The sequence below is a fragment of the Grammomys surdaster genome, unplaced genomic scaffold, assembly GCF_004785775.1.
Source record: "Grammomys surdaster isolate TR1022 unplaced genomic scaffold, NIH_TR_1.0 126029, whole genome shotgun sequence".
In the NCBI taxonomy this organism is placed as follows: Eukaryota; Metazoa; Chordata; class Mammalia; order Rodentia; family Muridae; genus Grammomys; species Grammomys surdaster.
In genome coordinates, this window is record NW_021620842.1 from 1,548,577 (window position 1) to 1,563,273 (window position 14,697).

General features: G+C 35.3%; 1 protein-coding gene across 4 annotated transcripts in view; it reads right to left on the reverse strand.

Moving 5' to 3' along the window:
- The window catches only part of Kdm4c (lysine demethylase 4C), a 171,482-nt gene that overhangs the window by 64,245 nt on the left and 92,540 nt on the right, over positions 1-14,697 (reverse strand). For all 4 annotated transcript variants that reach the window (XM_028754608.1, XM_028754610.1, XM_028754611.1 and 1 more), the window contains 5 exons: positions 12,210-12,445; positions 10,519-10,826; positions 8,351-8,459; positions 3,349-3,530; positions 1,621-1,834 (listed from right to left, as the gene is read on the reverse strand). In XM_028754608.1, the coding sequence (XP_028610441.1) occupies positions 1,621-1,834; positions 3,349-3,530; positions 8,351-8,459; positions 10,519-10,826; positions 12,210-12,445 (1,049 nt within the window). The remainder of the gene's footprint in view (positions 1-1,620; positions 1,835-3,348; positions 3,531-8,350; positions 8,460-10,518; positions 10,827-12,209; positions 12,446-14,697) is intronic.

Below are 14,697 nucleotides of genomic sequence, written 5' to 3' on the forward strand. Positions count from 1 at the left end.
CACCCATATTTGAGATACTGAGATGGAAGAACATGGTGTGTTCAAGGACTGCCTAGCCTACAAAGAGAATTCCTTAGAGCATAGGAAAGGAGGATGGGAAAGGCAATAGGAGAGGAAATGGGACAGAAGGAAAATGCGGAGTCAGGAAGAGGCACATTTTCCTTCATTTCTGAAATAGAAGAGATTGGAAGAAATAAATGAGCAATTTTAACACCAAAGTGTGATAATAGAGACAATAACAGAATAGAAATAGAATTAATCAAAGAAAATCAAGTCAAACTAAATGTTAAATTCAATCATGTTTATAGGATTAGTATGGTAAGACTGTATAGCTGGTGTCTTTAGAAAACAAGACTAAATCCATACTTAATGTCTGATACTTTGTCTCTTGACTATACATAGTAAGATCATGTATTTAGAAAATAATTGCATTAGCAACCAATGAACTTATGATGGAGAAAAAACAGAAATATGCTAATAAAATATGTGATTGAAGGGCTAAAGAGATAGTTCAGTAGTTAAGAGAATTTGTTGTTCTGGCAGAGAATCCAGGTTTGATTCCCAGCACTCACACTGTAGTTCACAACCAGCTGCATGTGGAACACATATAAACATATGAGCAAAATATTCATACATATTAAAAAAGTAAAAAGTCTAAGACCAGAATGTGTGATGGAAGGCTTTGCATGTGGTTCAGTGGCACAACATAATCTTAGCATATGTGAAGTCCTTGTGTGGCCCCTACCAATAAAAGACAGAAGGAAAAACAATGACATCAACACAGATAAATGCAATTGAAAAAAATCAGGAATACTGAAATACTTTAGAATTACAGTTGTAATGTACATTTGATTATCCTATATATTCAGTCTTTACAAATATATTTCATACTTATCTATATGTATAAAAGTAACAAATTAGGAAAGATATAGAACTTAACTATTGTAATGACTATTAATAGGAACTTCCCTATATTTATAAAGAAAAATATTTTGTTCTATACAGTTAATTCTGAGAATTTACAGCATAATACCCACTTCTTAAAAAGTCATAAAAATAGTTTTCAATCAATACCAGACATTTAAGTTAAATTTCCACAATCATTAGAATATAAAATTCAAACAAGTGAAGAAGCCGCAGTCATGTTTATGGGATTCCTAACAACTGGACTCCTACCAAATAAAATACCCAGTCCTTTTCTTCACTAATGTTTCATAAAACTGGAAAGGGATGACATTTTATTCATACTCTTAAATGAAACCATTAAGATTATCAACAATAAGACTAGAAATGGACCTCTCCTGGCAGACTCTGTGCCTACTATGTACAGAGCCCTGGGCTCAATCTCACTACCACATATACCACATATACCACATATATCTAGGAATGTGGTACACATTTACAACCCCAGCACTTCCAAAGTTGAAATACAAGGCCAGAAAATTTTAAGGACATGGCTAGCTGATTGGCTTATACAGCAAGCTCCTGAACAGTTACGCTACAAGAACACTGGCACAAAGAACAATATCAACAAATGAATTGACACGTAACATTAAGGTGCTTTGTAAGGGCTATATAAAATACTGAAAGTCTAGAGACTGGAAAATCTGATTTATTTACTTGCATGAACCCGCACGAAGCACTTCGCACAGGATATCAGAAGACTTGTTCCATCTTCTTCAAGGAAGGCATTTGGGGGGGAATATTCTACATTTTCTTCACTATAAATGAAACACATCTCTGGAATAATGGGTTTAGTCTTTCTTCCAGATTGAACCACTTCATTTACTGCTGTCTCCCATCTAGAATCATTTTCTTCTTTGCTGCTTTCAGGCTGAAAAACATATATTCACATGAGTGAAATACACTGGAAAGACATCTTTTACCCATTAATCCACTTACACCTGTTATAGGCAATACATTACAATCTTGTTTTTACAACTTCATCATGTTCTTTTTCTTAATTCAACTGGTAGCATTTTACCAATGTTTCCATACAGACTCCCATTCAAAGATAAATAAATCAGTAAGCTCTGAGAGTTCATTCAAGATTGTATGGACCTCTTCAAACTGTGGTCTTCCAAAATACCTCAGGAATGCACAGCTACTTTTGCTTATATATGTGCATGATCCATGTGTATTAGGCTAATGTCTGCTTTGACTGATGGAAAAATATTATGTGGTGATACCTCAAAGAATACATATAATGCCTAAGTTTTCTATAGCATCAATGAAAGATACATGCCTCCCACAAAAGTTTGAAAGACAGAAGACAGAACTGGCATATGTGGTCAGATAAAAATATTGTGCCAGACCTAATGGTCATGGAGTAATTACAACTAATAAATTACCTTTATTACTCCCTAGATCTTAAATTAATCAATTCCCAAAAATCTTATGACTTAATAAGGAATAATAAAATTATTAGACAATATACAGGTAGATAAGAATGCTTAAATACAAATCAATAAAAACAAATATTTAATGACTAAAGGAAAGTAAAACAAAAAGTGAGTAAGCTACTAATTGAAAAGTTGAAAATATAGAATTTTACCCACTCTGCAGCTCTGAAATATCAGAATTAAATTATTATATGACACTTGAAAAAAATCATATCAAGGACTGGAGAGGTGGCTCAGCAGTTAAGAGCACTGGCTGCTCTTTCAGAGGACCTGAGTTCAATTCTCAACACCAATATGGTAGCTCACAACTGTCTGTAACTACATGAAATAAAAATAAGCCATTTATGAAATTTATGATCTTAAATAAAGTATTTCTGATTATATCAGGGGAACCACAGTTTGAAAACCACGTTATTTTAGTGAGTTTTCTAATATATTGTACCTTAAAGCTCATAATTCAATGTTATACACAGCATTAAAGGTGTGTACTCTGTGTGTACTCTGAAGAACACACTCATTCCTGAGCTGAGATGCTGTCGGAATGACATGTATGGAATAATGACAGAATCACCAGAAAACTGAAAATAGTGAATGGCTATGCAGTTTGTAATGAGTCCTGAATGATCCTTTTGCATGTTTTACATGGAAAGGTAAAAAAGACTCCAATTAAGAGTGGTCACTGATATTTACATTACTGAACAGTACTTCTTTCAATTTTAGTAGGATACTAGGTGTTTGCTTTTTCTATGAAATGTTTTGTTTCCAGGCTTTAAGTTAGAAGCTTTATGTCTTTTAGTAAAAGAATTGGGTTTAGATACAGGTTTCTAAAATGCAGTGATAGAAACAAACACTAAAAAAAAATCAATCAAACAAACAAACACACTCCACCAAAAGCCCCCAAGGAAGTACAGCAGTAGGATACATTGATAGCAACACTCCACGTTACCTTGTAGTATGGCATGAGCAGCGTGCAGATTGCACAGTTTGGCTCCATTTTTGCCACAGTTGCGTTATACTCCTGTTCAGCTATAAAGTTAGGAGACTTTGTCTGCCAAAGGTGGATGAGAGGCTTTGCCCACGACTCTGTTTCTTCAACTTCTTCGTCAATGCTTAAAACCTCAGGCAATTCTTAGGGGAGAAAACAGAAAGATACAATAAACAGGAGACTCAGAAAAAATATCACCCTGGTATCAGACATGAATACTTCTAAATATCTGTGATATCAATGTCAAGTTGGCTTTTTTTTAAACCAACTTTACCAACTATATTCTGAAAGAAATAGAATAAATGTGGTTTTTTCATCATTGTTGTCAAATGACCAGATCAGATCAGGGGGCCATAAAGCCTCTTTGTCAGCTATCTCCTTTCTTCTATGAAAAATTAAACCAATCTCATTTTAACTTCATCACTTCTTATTTTTATCTTCTACTGTAAAACTACGCACAAGGTTAACAAGTCCAAGTACGACTAAAGTAAGGACTTGTATTAATATTTTCATTTTCTTCAAGTAACATAGTACAGAGTTTATAATTCAGTAAAAGCTTAGTGAATTCCATTAAATTGATTTTTGGATTCAAGACTCCATGGCATTGACATACGTAGAAAACCAAAGTAGTTGTCATACAAAAACTGAGTGGGGGAAAAAAGGCATAAAAATTAAAATATAAAAGAAGTTAGCTGCAGAAAAAAAGGATGCCAATCCTCATTATGTCTACATGGAAGTGACAACCTAGATCATGTGTGAGAAAAACCCCATGATTTCCAAGTGCAAGCAAAGATGCTACGTAAATAACCTCTAGTGAAACGATTCATGAAATTGAAGACCTGTATCTTTGGAGAATTATCTTCTTTTAGTTAGCTAGCCAATGCTCATTTTCTAGACCATTTTTCTTTACATTAATAAAGTACCTCTACTTCAATCATTATTCATTAGTTCCTGGTTTGATGTACTTTTCTAAAGATACAATAACCTGCGGGCTCTAATAAATGACTGCAACAGCTGGGAAAACACCCAGAAGGTAAAAATCTATGCTATCTATTCTATCATTTACCCTCACCTCTCTCTTTTCTGGAATACTTCAAAATGGTGTCAAAGCTCCCCCAAAAGGCCTAAATGACAGTCTATGGGAACAAGATATACTAAGAGAACTACATTCAGCATTTCCCTTGACTTTCCTTCATGGCTTCTGGGTTCCAGTGATTGAGGCTGAGGGTATGTCTGTACCTTCTCTCTTCCCCTCTACTACTGCAGGCTTGAGGCAGGACAAAGAAGCAGAAATTGGTTAGTGGCTTCCTGTGGGAAACCATACTTTAAATGGGAAAACAACAATCCAGGAGAGCCTCTCTATAAACTGAAAGGCTTGCCAGGAGCCATCATGATCCAAATCAAGCTTTTAATTACATGGAGTCCCCACTGGAGACTTAGGTGATCTCATAATTAGGACTATGCACAAAGAAGCTGCACAAGCAACATTTGGACAACTAAAGATGGCTATGGTTACCTGCACCACCAGGATGGTGCTGTCTATATGAAGAAAGACATTATGGTACTAATATAAATAATGATAGTTACATGGCTTTGTGTCTATAATGCCAGTAAATCGTCTAAACATAATCTACCTTTCTTCATTTCTCTCTGCCTACCTTCCATTTTCCCCAGGGGAGTATTGAGATAATGAGAATGTCAGACTCAACTGAGGACCTGGTTTAAGCACTGCCATAGCTCTTGGCTGATCCCCACACTTCCTACCCATGCCCTAGAGATGAGGCATTAATTAATTTTCATTTGAAGGCTTTTTGTTTTTACACACCAACCACTTAAAAAAGACACACAGACAGAAAGAACATAAAAGACTTCCAACTCTGCTATATATCATCAAGTCCTAAAACATTTTTCTTTGTCAAAGAAACAAGTAAGGTCTGCTCTTAGATTATGGATGGAGAAGGAACAGAATGAATCTCAGTGCTAGAATCACCTATGGGTTCCTGAAATGGTCAAAACTACTGAAATGACAACAGGTTAAGAACAGGTTAAGAACAGGTTGATCTCTCTTGACCAAGTAGTACATTTTCTACAAGAAAAATATAAGACTAGAAAGAGGACTTGACTAAATTATGAAAGAACAATATAATTGAAGAAAAGAAAAAAGAAAAAAAGAAAAGCAAAAACAGTAAGTCCAGAGGCTACTGACAGCAAGAAACTTCTTTTCTACCAGTTAAAAAGAAATTTCCATTTTATCTCCTTTTGTTGCTGAATTGCTCTAGCTAGAACTTCAAGTACTATATTGAATAGATAGAGGGAGAGTGGGCAGCCTTGCATTGTCCCTGATTTTAGTGGGATTGCTTCAAGTTTCTCTCCATTTAGTTTGATGGTGGCTATTGGTTTGCTGTATATTGCTTTTATTATATTTAGGTATGGACCTTGAATTCCTATTCTCTCCAAATAATTTTATCATGAAGGAGTGTTGTATTTTGTCAAAGGCTTTTTCAGCATCTAATGAGATGATCATATGGGTTTTTTTTCTTTGAGTATGTTTTCAGAGTGGATTACATTGATGGATTTCTGTATATTGAACCATTCCTGGGATGAAGCCTACTTGATAGCATTAACATAGTACACACATTCCTTCTAAATCTGCTATATGGAGCAAGAAATAATATTTGACCTCACGTTTCAAGCTAAGTATTCCTGGGGTGAATTCTATCCTACTGCCATTCCACACTCAAGCTCTCTTGTCCTCTTCTCCTGGAGTCCATGGACAGTTTTCGGTTTGCTCTCTGTTTTTCCCATGTACATTCTGAAGTAAAGAGTAAGCTGCTCAAAAGTTCTGTTTTGTATACCTAAAGGATTAAGTCTAGTTCTAGCAAATTCCCAGAAAAGCCAAAGCAGTTCTTCTTTACCAAAGTAGATGGGAATTTTCTCTGACTGCCTTCTGGATTACTCTAGTTTCTAAACAAACTGTACACTGTGAATGAGGGTTAAAACTGCTTATTCAATTCATTTACACAATGATAATGTTCCTTTACTTCCAAAGATACAAACAACTTAAATTCAAAGGAAGAGTGACAAATGATATAAATAATTTATTTGAAACTATACAATTTTTTCATTGTCATTTTAGAGTTGTTAAAATCTCTAGCCAACAGGAAAAATTTTCAAGTTTTAAAATTCAGTTCTCATGAATTCCCAGGAGGTGCCAGAAGTCCTTATCATGTGCAACTGTTGCAAAGGCCACGACTACAAATAATTCAGAGAAATATTTAACCTTAATCCCTTGAGACAACTTTGTTAACGTAATTCACACGTAATTTTGTAAGCTCTATACACTGAAATCAAGGTGGTATTTTCTGGGCAAATTCTCAGTGGCTGACATGAAAATAAGCTTCTAGGAAGAAAGTCACATGAAAAAAGGACCTTTCCTCAGAAGTATGTCTAGTACCTTTCCAGCAGGGAAGCCACATCAATAGTAAGCCTTAAGAAAAGTAATTAAAATTCCTAAATATTATGTTACATATGAACTTTTAGAATCTGTCATATAGTTATAATAACTTTAATAGGACAATAGCTGGTGCGACATGAACTGGAATTGGACAAAGAAGGAAGTGTAGTAAACATGATGTCTATAATCCTAGCAACTGGAAGGCTGTAGCAGGAGGATCAGTCTCAGGCCTGCCTAGATTGCAATGCTTTAATTTGTATCTAGGAAACAAAAAGTTAGAACTCAACCTATAACATATAGAAATAACAGTAAGTGTTTTTTTATTTCAATTATTCAACTGAAATGCTACTACTATACATTATAGAAAGTACTACCACCATGTTCTTTTTTCCTGTGTCACAAAATAAAAGATAGTAAGTGGGGCCTGACAGATGCCTCAGTGTTTAAGAGAACTGACTGCTCTTCCACAGGTCCTGGTCTCAAGCCCTGGCACCATATGGCAGCTCACAACTTTCTGTAGCTCAAGTCCAGGGGAATCTAGCACCTTCACAGACATAGACGTAGGCAAAACCCCAATGTACATAAAATAAAAATGAAAAAACATACATGGAAAAATGATGCTGATATACCTAGTGAGTGTTATTTTACCTAAACAAGAACCACTATAATGTTTTGCCTGGACTATATCCTCAAAGACAGGTGACTTTAATTAATATCTATCAGAAAAAGAGACTCTGAAAGAAGGACTCAAAAAAAAAAAAAAACAAAACAAACAAAAAACCCACAAAACAACAATCACAACCAAAAACTTGAACAGATCTCTTAGAAATGTAAGAAAGAAGCAGTGAGAAAATATTTAAACACTACATAGAACAAATTAAACAAAAAAAAGTAAATGTTATATAAATTGGGTTATGCAACTTATAAATGAAACAGTTTTACATCAAGCCTCATCAGAGTAGTCTATGAAACAATGACAGAGATTTACCACACATTGCTATGGAGGTATGTAAGAGCTGGTTTCTTACTGGAGGATGTTTACATGAACTTAAATGATTCAGGTTACAAATACAGACAATGCAGAGGGCACTGGTGGCATATGCCTTTAATCTCAGAACCCTGGAGGCAGAGGACAGCCTGGTCTATAGAGTGAGTTCTCAGACATCAAGGGCTACATGAAGAAATCTTGTCTTTAAAAAACGACAAAGTACCAACAATTCCTATATGCCATGACTTGAAGTGATTATTCTAGAAATTGTTCAGGCTATGTCAGGAATGACTTATTTATGGCATGAAACAAAATATATGTACTAGTAATATCATTAAAGTATATGAAGCATGACATTATTTCTAAACTTCAATTGCTTTTACCTATACATTATTTATTATTAATAGTCTCCCAATGATTTTCAAGAGTAAAAATTTCCTGTCTAAGTGAGAAATCTTTTACTACAGTTAATTACATAAGCTATTTATTACAAAAGACTATGAATAATAGCATGCACTCACCTTCATCACTCACTACCTGCTGCTTCACAAGAGTCATTGGCGATCTGGCTGGAGGCTTACCAAGTGGATGGCGCCAACTCTTAGTAGTTTTTGGCTTTCCTTCTATTATCTGGTTATAGAACAAAAAAGAGGTAGAAATATCCATGAACAATGTTTGGTTCTTTTTGGTTTTGTTTGTTTGTTTTGGTTTTGTTCCATGTGTTTGGTCTATGCCTATGTGTATGCAAGAGCATACAGACCTAAGATATTCTACTACATCACTGTAAGGTTTCAATGAACCTGGAGATCATTTCTTTGACTAGCTTGGCTGACCAGCAAGCTCCAAGGATCCTCCTGTTTCTACATCCAAGTACAATGGACACAGACTAGTGCAGCCATGCCTAACTTTTCTTCATGATTACACAGCAAGCACATTATTCACTGAGCCATTTCTCCAGGCTGAATAAATATTTGTTTCAGGGAAAAATACATACTTCAAAATGATAACATGGTTTATAAATAAATCTTATACTTATTTAAGAAATGAACACTTTAAGAAATTAGGACTTACAAGCTAGGGTACATACATCTCAGTGGTAGGACACTTACCTAGCACGCACAAAGCCCTGGGTTTTCATCCAGAGTACTACCAGAGGGACAGAGGGAGAAAGGCTGAGGGCAAGGGGAGAGAAGGAGAAAGTGAGAGAGGCAGAGTGGGAGAGAAAAGGGAGGTAAAGGAAGAAGGTAGCATTTTTCTAAGAGGGCAATTAATTCTCCTTCAAAAAATACTGTTTCATGGAAGGCTTACCAACAATTAGCAAGATTTCAAAGATCATTTAAAACTATCTCAAGTCCACCAATACATACTAATAAAATGATGACAAATTGTGATGTATCATCTCTAACCTTTCATACATGAATACTTGGCAAGTGATCCAGCCTTTACTTCACCCTCTCAGAGAAAGAAAATCAGCCAAGTGTTAAACAGGACTTTTTCTTCCATTGGATTCAATTGGAAAATATTATTAAATGAAACATTTCTGTTATTTTGAAACCATTAAATTGTGAAAGATATTTTTAAGTCCCTATGAGATACTCTACTTTTTACTTTTAATACTTTTTGAGTCATATTTATCTCATATTTCTGTAGAATATACATAATATAGAAAATGGTCATCTATTGATCAAATTATTAAACTATATTTAATATATTTTAAGATGACTAAAAAATAAACTTTAAAAATTACTGTCTTTCTATAATGTGTTTGTTACTAAAGGATATGAAAAGACTCATAATAGGTTTAGTAAACTGAGAACAATAGTGAGATTGTTGCTGAGGTCGGCAGACAGCTCTGCTGTCATTCCAAATGACAGAGAAGCTCCTCACAGACACTTATAAGTCCCTGGTGAGGTTCAGAATGGTAGCACAGCATTAGCTCGCCTGACCCATTCCTGATCTAGGAATGTTCAGTATGTACGCATATAATTATAACACTAAACAAGTACAATGGAGAAATGCAGAGTGGAGGCTGTAGCCATAAAGCCAGCATGAGAAGCTTAACTTTTCTGAGAGGCAACAGGTTTGTGGGAATAAACATGAGCATAAATACAGCTCTAATATTCTGAGTAAGAAAAGGAAACACTGATCATGTGAGCCATGGTGTTAAAACCGAGACTATATAAAATTGACTTCACAATACTTTCTACTGTCAGGAGGGCAGTGCCCAAGAGGCAACTGATCTCAGCCTGGATAACAGTGCTTGTTACGGGAACATTCTCTACCATGACTGCCTAAATGTCAATATGATTAAGATTTCAAAATTAAGTTCATCAAGTACTAGTATTTGTGAGAAGTCGTTAATGAGTATAAATGAACTCTGTGTACTATTTGCAGTGAAGCCTGCATTATCTCCAAATATAGATGTTGCTTATTTTAAAATATAAAGTGAAAAAAAATCAGACTTCATCAAGTAGCCAAAAGGTTGTTAAAGAATTAAAATGTAAGCCAGAATAGTATTTCCCTGCCAAAATCATATTCCACTGATGAAATATGATTAAAATTCATAAATATTAATAATGTTGATTTTTGCCTAAATCAAGATTTTAGGAGGTAATAAACTATATTCATAAAGCATCACGATACAGGCCACAACCCAATGAACACAGTAGAAAAACAAACTGATATGTACCTTAGGAATGTTGAGCCCATTTCTCTCTTCATTAAGAGCTTCTGGGATTTCCCCAGGTTCAAGGTTATTTCCATGGCCCTCTTCAACATTTTCTTCTCCCTCTGTCAATATTCTCTTACTTTCTGCCAGGGAGGAAGATATCTTGGGAGATTCAAGCTGTGGATGTGACTCCTTGCCTGTTACATGGCCATGAGAAAATGGTATGAGGTCAGAGGCCTCCTTCAGCATAGATGTTGAAGTTACAGCATTGCCTGTGTCATCTTCTGGTTGCATTTCATCTGTTACAGATGAACTTATGCAACTTTTTCCTAAGAAGCAAACAAAAAATTAATAATAAATGATCCATTGCATTATTACTGAGTATATGATTAAATAATTACAAAATAATTACTGTTTTATATTTCATTTCATTTTTAATTTTGTTGTTTTGTTTTGTCACACAAAATCAGGGTAATAAATTAGGGTCAGGTTTTCAAGAAACTTGCTGCCTAAAGTAGTCTGGGAATCAGTTAACCTCCACCACCACTGGATAGCTGTGTCCAGCATTGATATGAGGGTTTGTGCCTAATCTTACTGCCAGGTTACGCTGTGATTGGTTGAGATCACTGGGAAGCCTGCTCTTTTCTAAAGGGAACTGAAGGAGCGGTGAGAGAAGAGTGGTGGGGGACCAGGACTAGTGGAGAGAGGGAGGCTGTAGTCAGGATGTATTGTATGAAAGAAGAAGAAATAAAAAGAAAAACATACTTTCCAAACAACAACAACAAACAGGCAAATATTCTTTAAGGGAAATTCACCATCCAAAATCAGAGTCATAAAAACAGGCTCAAGTTTTCAAGAAACCTGCTGCCCAAAGCATTCTGGGAATCAGTCAACCCCAATCACAGGTCCCGGAGGCAGAGATCCCCAAAACAGGCAATCTGACTTACATCTCATTCTCTAGCTTAAAAAATAAAAATAAAAAAAAAACAAACAAAGCAAAACATACAACAACAACAACAACAAAAAACCCGAGTTAATCTAAAATCAGCAGGTCCACCATTATTCCTGCTCTGTAAAACAGTTTCTCAGACCATGCCTAGTGTGGTCCCTTAGATACTGAGCAGTATACAGAAGCTAACTTCTTAGACTGAGAAGTCTGATCTCACCATTTTAATGTCAAACTGGGACTATTCTTACATTTTCCTACCATGACTTATTTCTTATACTCTTCACCACTGATCCATCACTTGGTCCCTTTATTTTTAGATTTACTTAACATATATGAGTGCACTATCTGTATGTATGTTAGATGAGACTTTTAGAAATGATCATTAATATAAAACAGCCAATGATGTTACACATTGGGCAGATTTTATAGAATTTTTTTTGTCCTTGTATAAACCTTATCTATTATTTCCTTCTTAAAATTAAGCCTGAAGCAAGGAATGTGAACAGAATTACCTGTAACTCGCTCTCTTTTTATACACTATAAGCTGAATTTCACTAAAACTTTCTGCATTTAGATTTCTTCATTTTTTAATTAAACCACAAGTATTTTACGGGATGATTTTTTAGAATTCTATTAGACATAAGAGCCATGTTTTTACAGATATTGAAAAGCTTAATAGTAAGATATCTTGGTGGGAAGTCTTAGGGCATCAGATTGTTGACTTTCCTAGTCACATGTGAAACATCATCAGCTGTTTTCTTACCTGAGAGCTTGGTGTCATTCAGTAAGCTTTGATCTACTTGTATCCTGGTATCAGAAGCTTCTTTTCCTGAAGATGCTTCTTTGTTCCCCAGCTTGAATGTTTTTTCTGGCTTCTCAATGACCGTGAGATGCCCAGGGCACACGGCAGGGTTTGAGGCCTCCTCCCCATTGAATTCAGCAATTTCTTCATCTTCCTCAGTTTTAGGCCTTTTTGAAAGTGGCTTATTGCCCTGCAAGCTATTAAAAGCAGGACATTGGTCACAGAAAAAAAAGAAAGATAGAAAAATGGATAATACACAGCAACACAAATGCTATTATGTGCTTATATCAAGAAAAACTCAGTTATTTAATTTTTGCAATTAATAAAGTCTGAAGTTGAAATCATAATGGCTTTAAGTCAGCTCTGAAACAACTTAATAACAACTGAATTTTCATATTATAAAACATGATGAGGTAACACTATAAGGTCAAGTAAGGCAGAGATATATTCTGATTTACTAAATGGAGTAAATCAGAACATACACATACCAGCCCTTGGGTGGTGCCAGAGCCAATAAGAACACTGATGACATAGGCAATATCTGCATTTCACAACATATACATTTAAACCAAGCTAGCCGGCACACCTCAGAGATTTGCCATGCATGCTTAAAGATGGTATTACTAAAACGTCATCAGCAATCACTTTAAGCCACCAACTAAAAAAACTAATACACTCCTGAACATTAGCACTTACAAGAAATGAGAAAGGTACTCTGATTAAACACTGGCAATCTGAGTAACACAGATACATGCTGTTAGCATTTCTTCTATGCTATGCCCAACAGTTGCCTAGCAACAGGCAGGTAGGTTGGCTTGCTATGAAAGGAACTGCCCCCCCACCTTCTTCTGCCCCTTTTCTCACTCTGCCCCCCGGCTCCTTCTCTCCAAGTGTTCCTGGATGGCCTCTTCTCTTTCTCCCCGCCCTCGTCTCCCTCTCCTTCTCTGCCTCTACTCCCTTCTCAATCCCCTTCCCATGTCCCCAAATAAAGTCTATTCTATGCTACACCTGTCGCATGGCTGGTACCTGAGGGGATGGGGTCGGGAGGAATGCTTCAGCATGGGTCCACTGAGATACCCCTTCCAACCACACCATACCTCGCTCTAGAGAACAATCATTGGCTTTATAAAACACATTACATGTACGCTATCGAGTGAAAAACCTTGGGACTTTAGCAGCTACATCAGCTCACAAACCTAACTATAGTGCTGCTTTGAAAGTTTCTCAAGATGCCAGACTGGTGAATGACTCCAGGGGCATTCATTTCTTAAATAATTAATCTCTAAATATATTTAGTCAGTTACACATTTTATTGAGGCAACGCTTATATACATACAAGTATACAAACCACAAATAACCATTTCTCCCACACAAAACACTATTGTACTTTTTAAAAGAAAGATGTTTTTATTTTATATGTACTGTTGCTTTGCTTGCATATATATCTGTGAACTATATGCATAAAATGACCATGGAAGCCAGAAAAAAGTGTCAGATTCTGTAGAATGGGAGTTATAGATGGTTTTTAACTGTGCCACATATGCTGGGAACTTGAGACATCCAAAAGACCAGTCAGTGGTTTTAAGATGTCTCTCCTACTCCATTGTGAGACTTTTAAATTCATACTATCTAATGTTAAACATTGCCTATGATCAATTGAATTTTTACAAATGTTATTTTGAAAATCCTTACAGTATACTACAGCTGAAATATCATTCTTAGATTATCCACTGACTAATCCTATTGTATGTGTATACACACACATGATAGAACTAATCAATAGCTAATATACATAATATGTGATAGATATTATATATAATACATATATAGATAATATATGAATATAGGTAATATGTGTATAATATAATGCATATTATTATATAATACATTTCAGTGATATATATTTAAAGGGAGACAGTTTTCCCAACACTAGAAAGGTAGAAGCAAGTCGATCTCTGTGACTTACAGGTCAGACTGATCTATATAATGAGTAGTAGGATAACCATGGAATAGTGGAAACCCTATCTTTAAAAAAAAAAAAAAAAAGGTAGGAGGGAGCAGGGCAGCAAAAAGAAACTATGTACTATTCCATGTTAGAAAATTTCTCCTTCTCACAACCAGTCTAAACAACAACAACAACAAAAATTCAAGTAGTGGGGAGCACAAATTTGAGCAAGAAATTCTGAGCAAAATTTTAAAATAATAGTATTATTACAGGAAAAACAAAAGTGCCATAGGTCTAAATGTAAAGAGATCAAATACATGTAGATATTAAAAATTATGCTACAGAAATAATTTAATTATATGAAAATCTCTCACATATCTGGTCACTCAATTGTTAATATAGCATAGTCTGATTTTGAAAGAGGTATATGTTATTTTTATATTATACATAATAAATGCATATGTAAGAATATACATAAAATGTTTAAATGGATGGTCTTTGGAT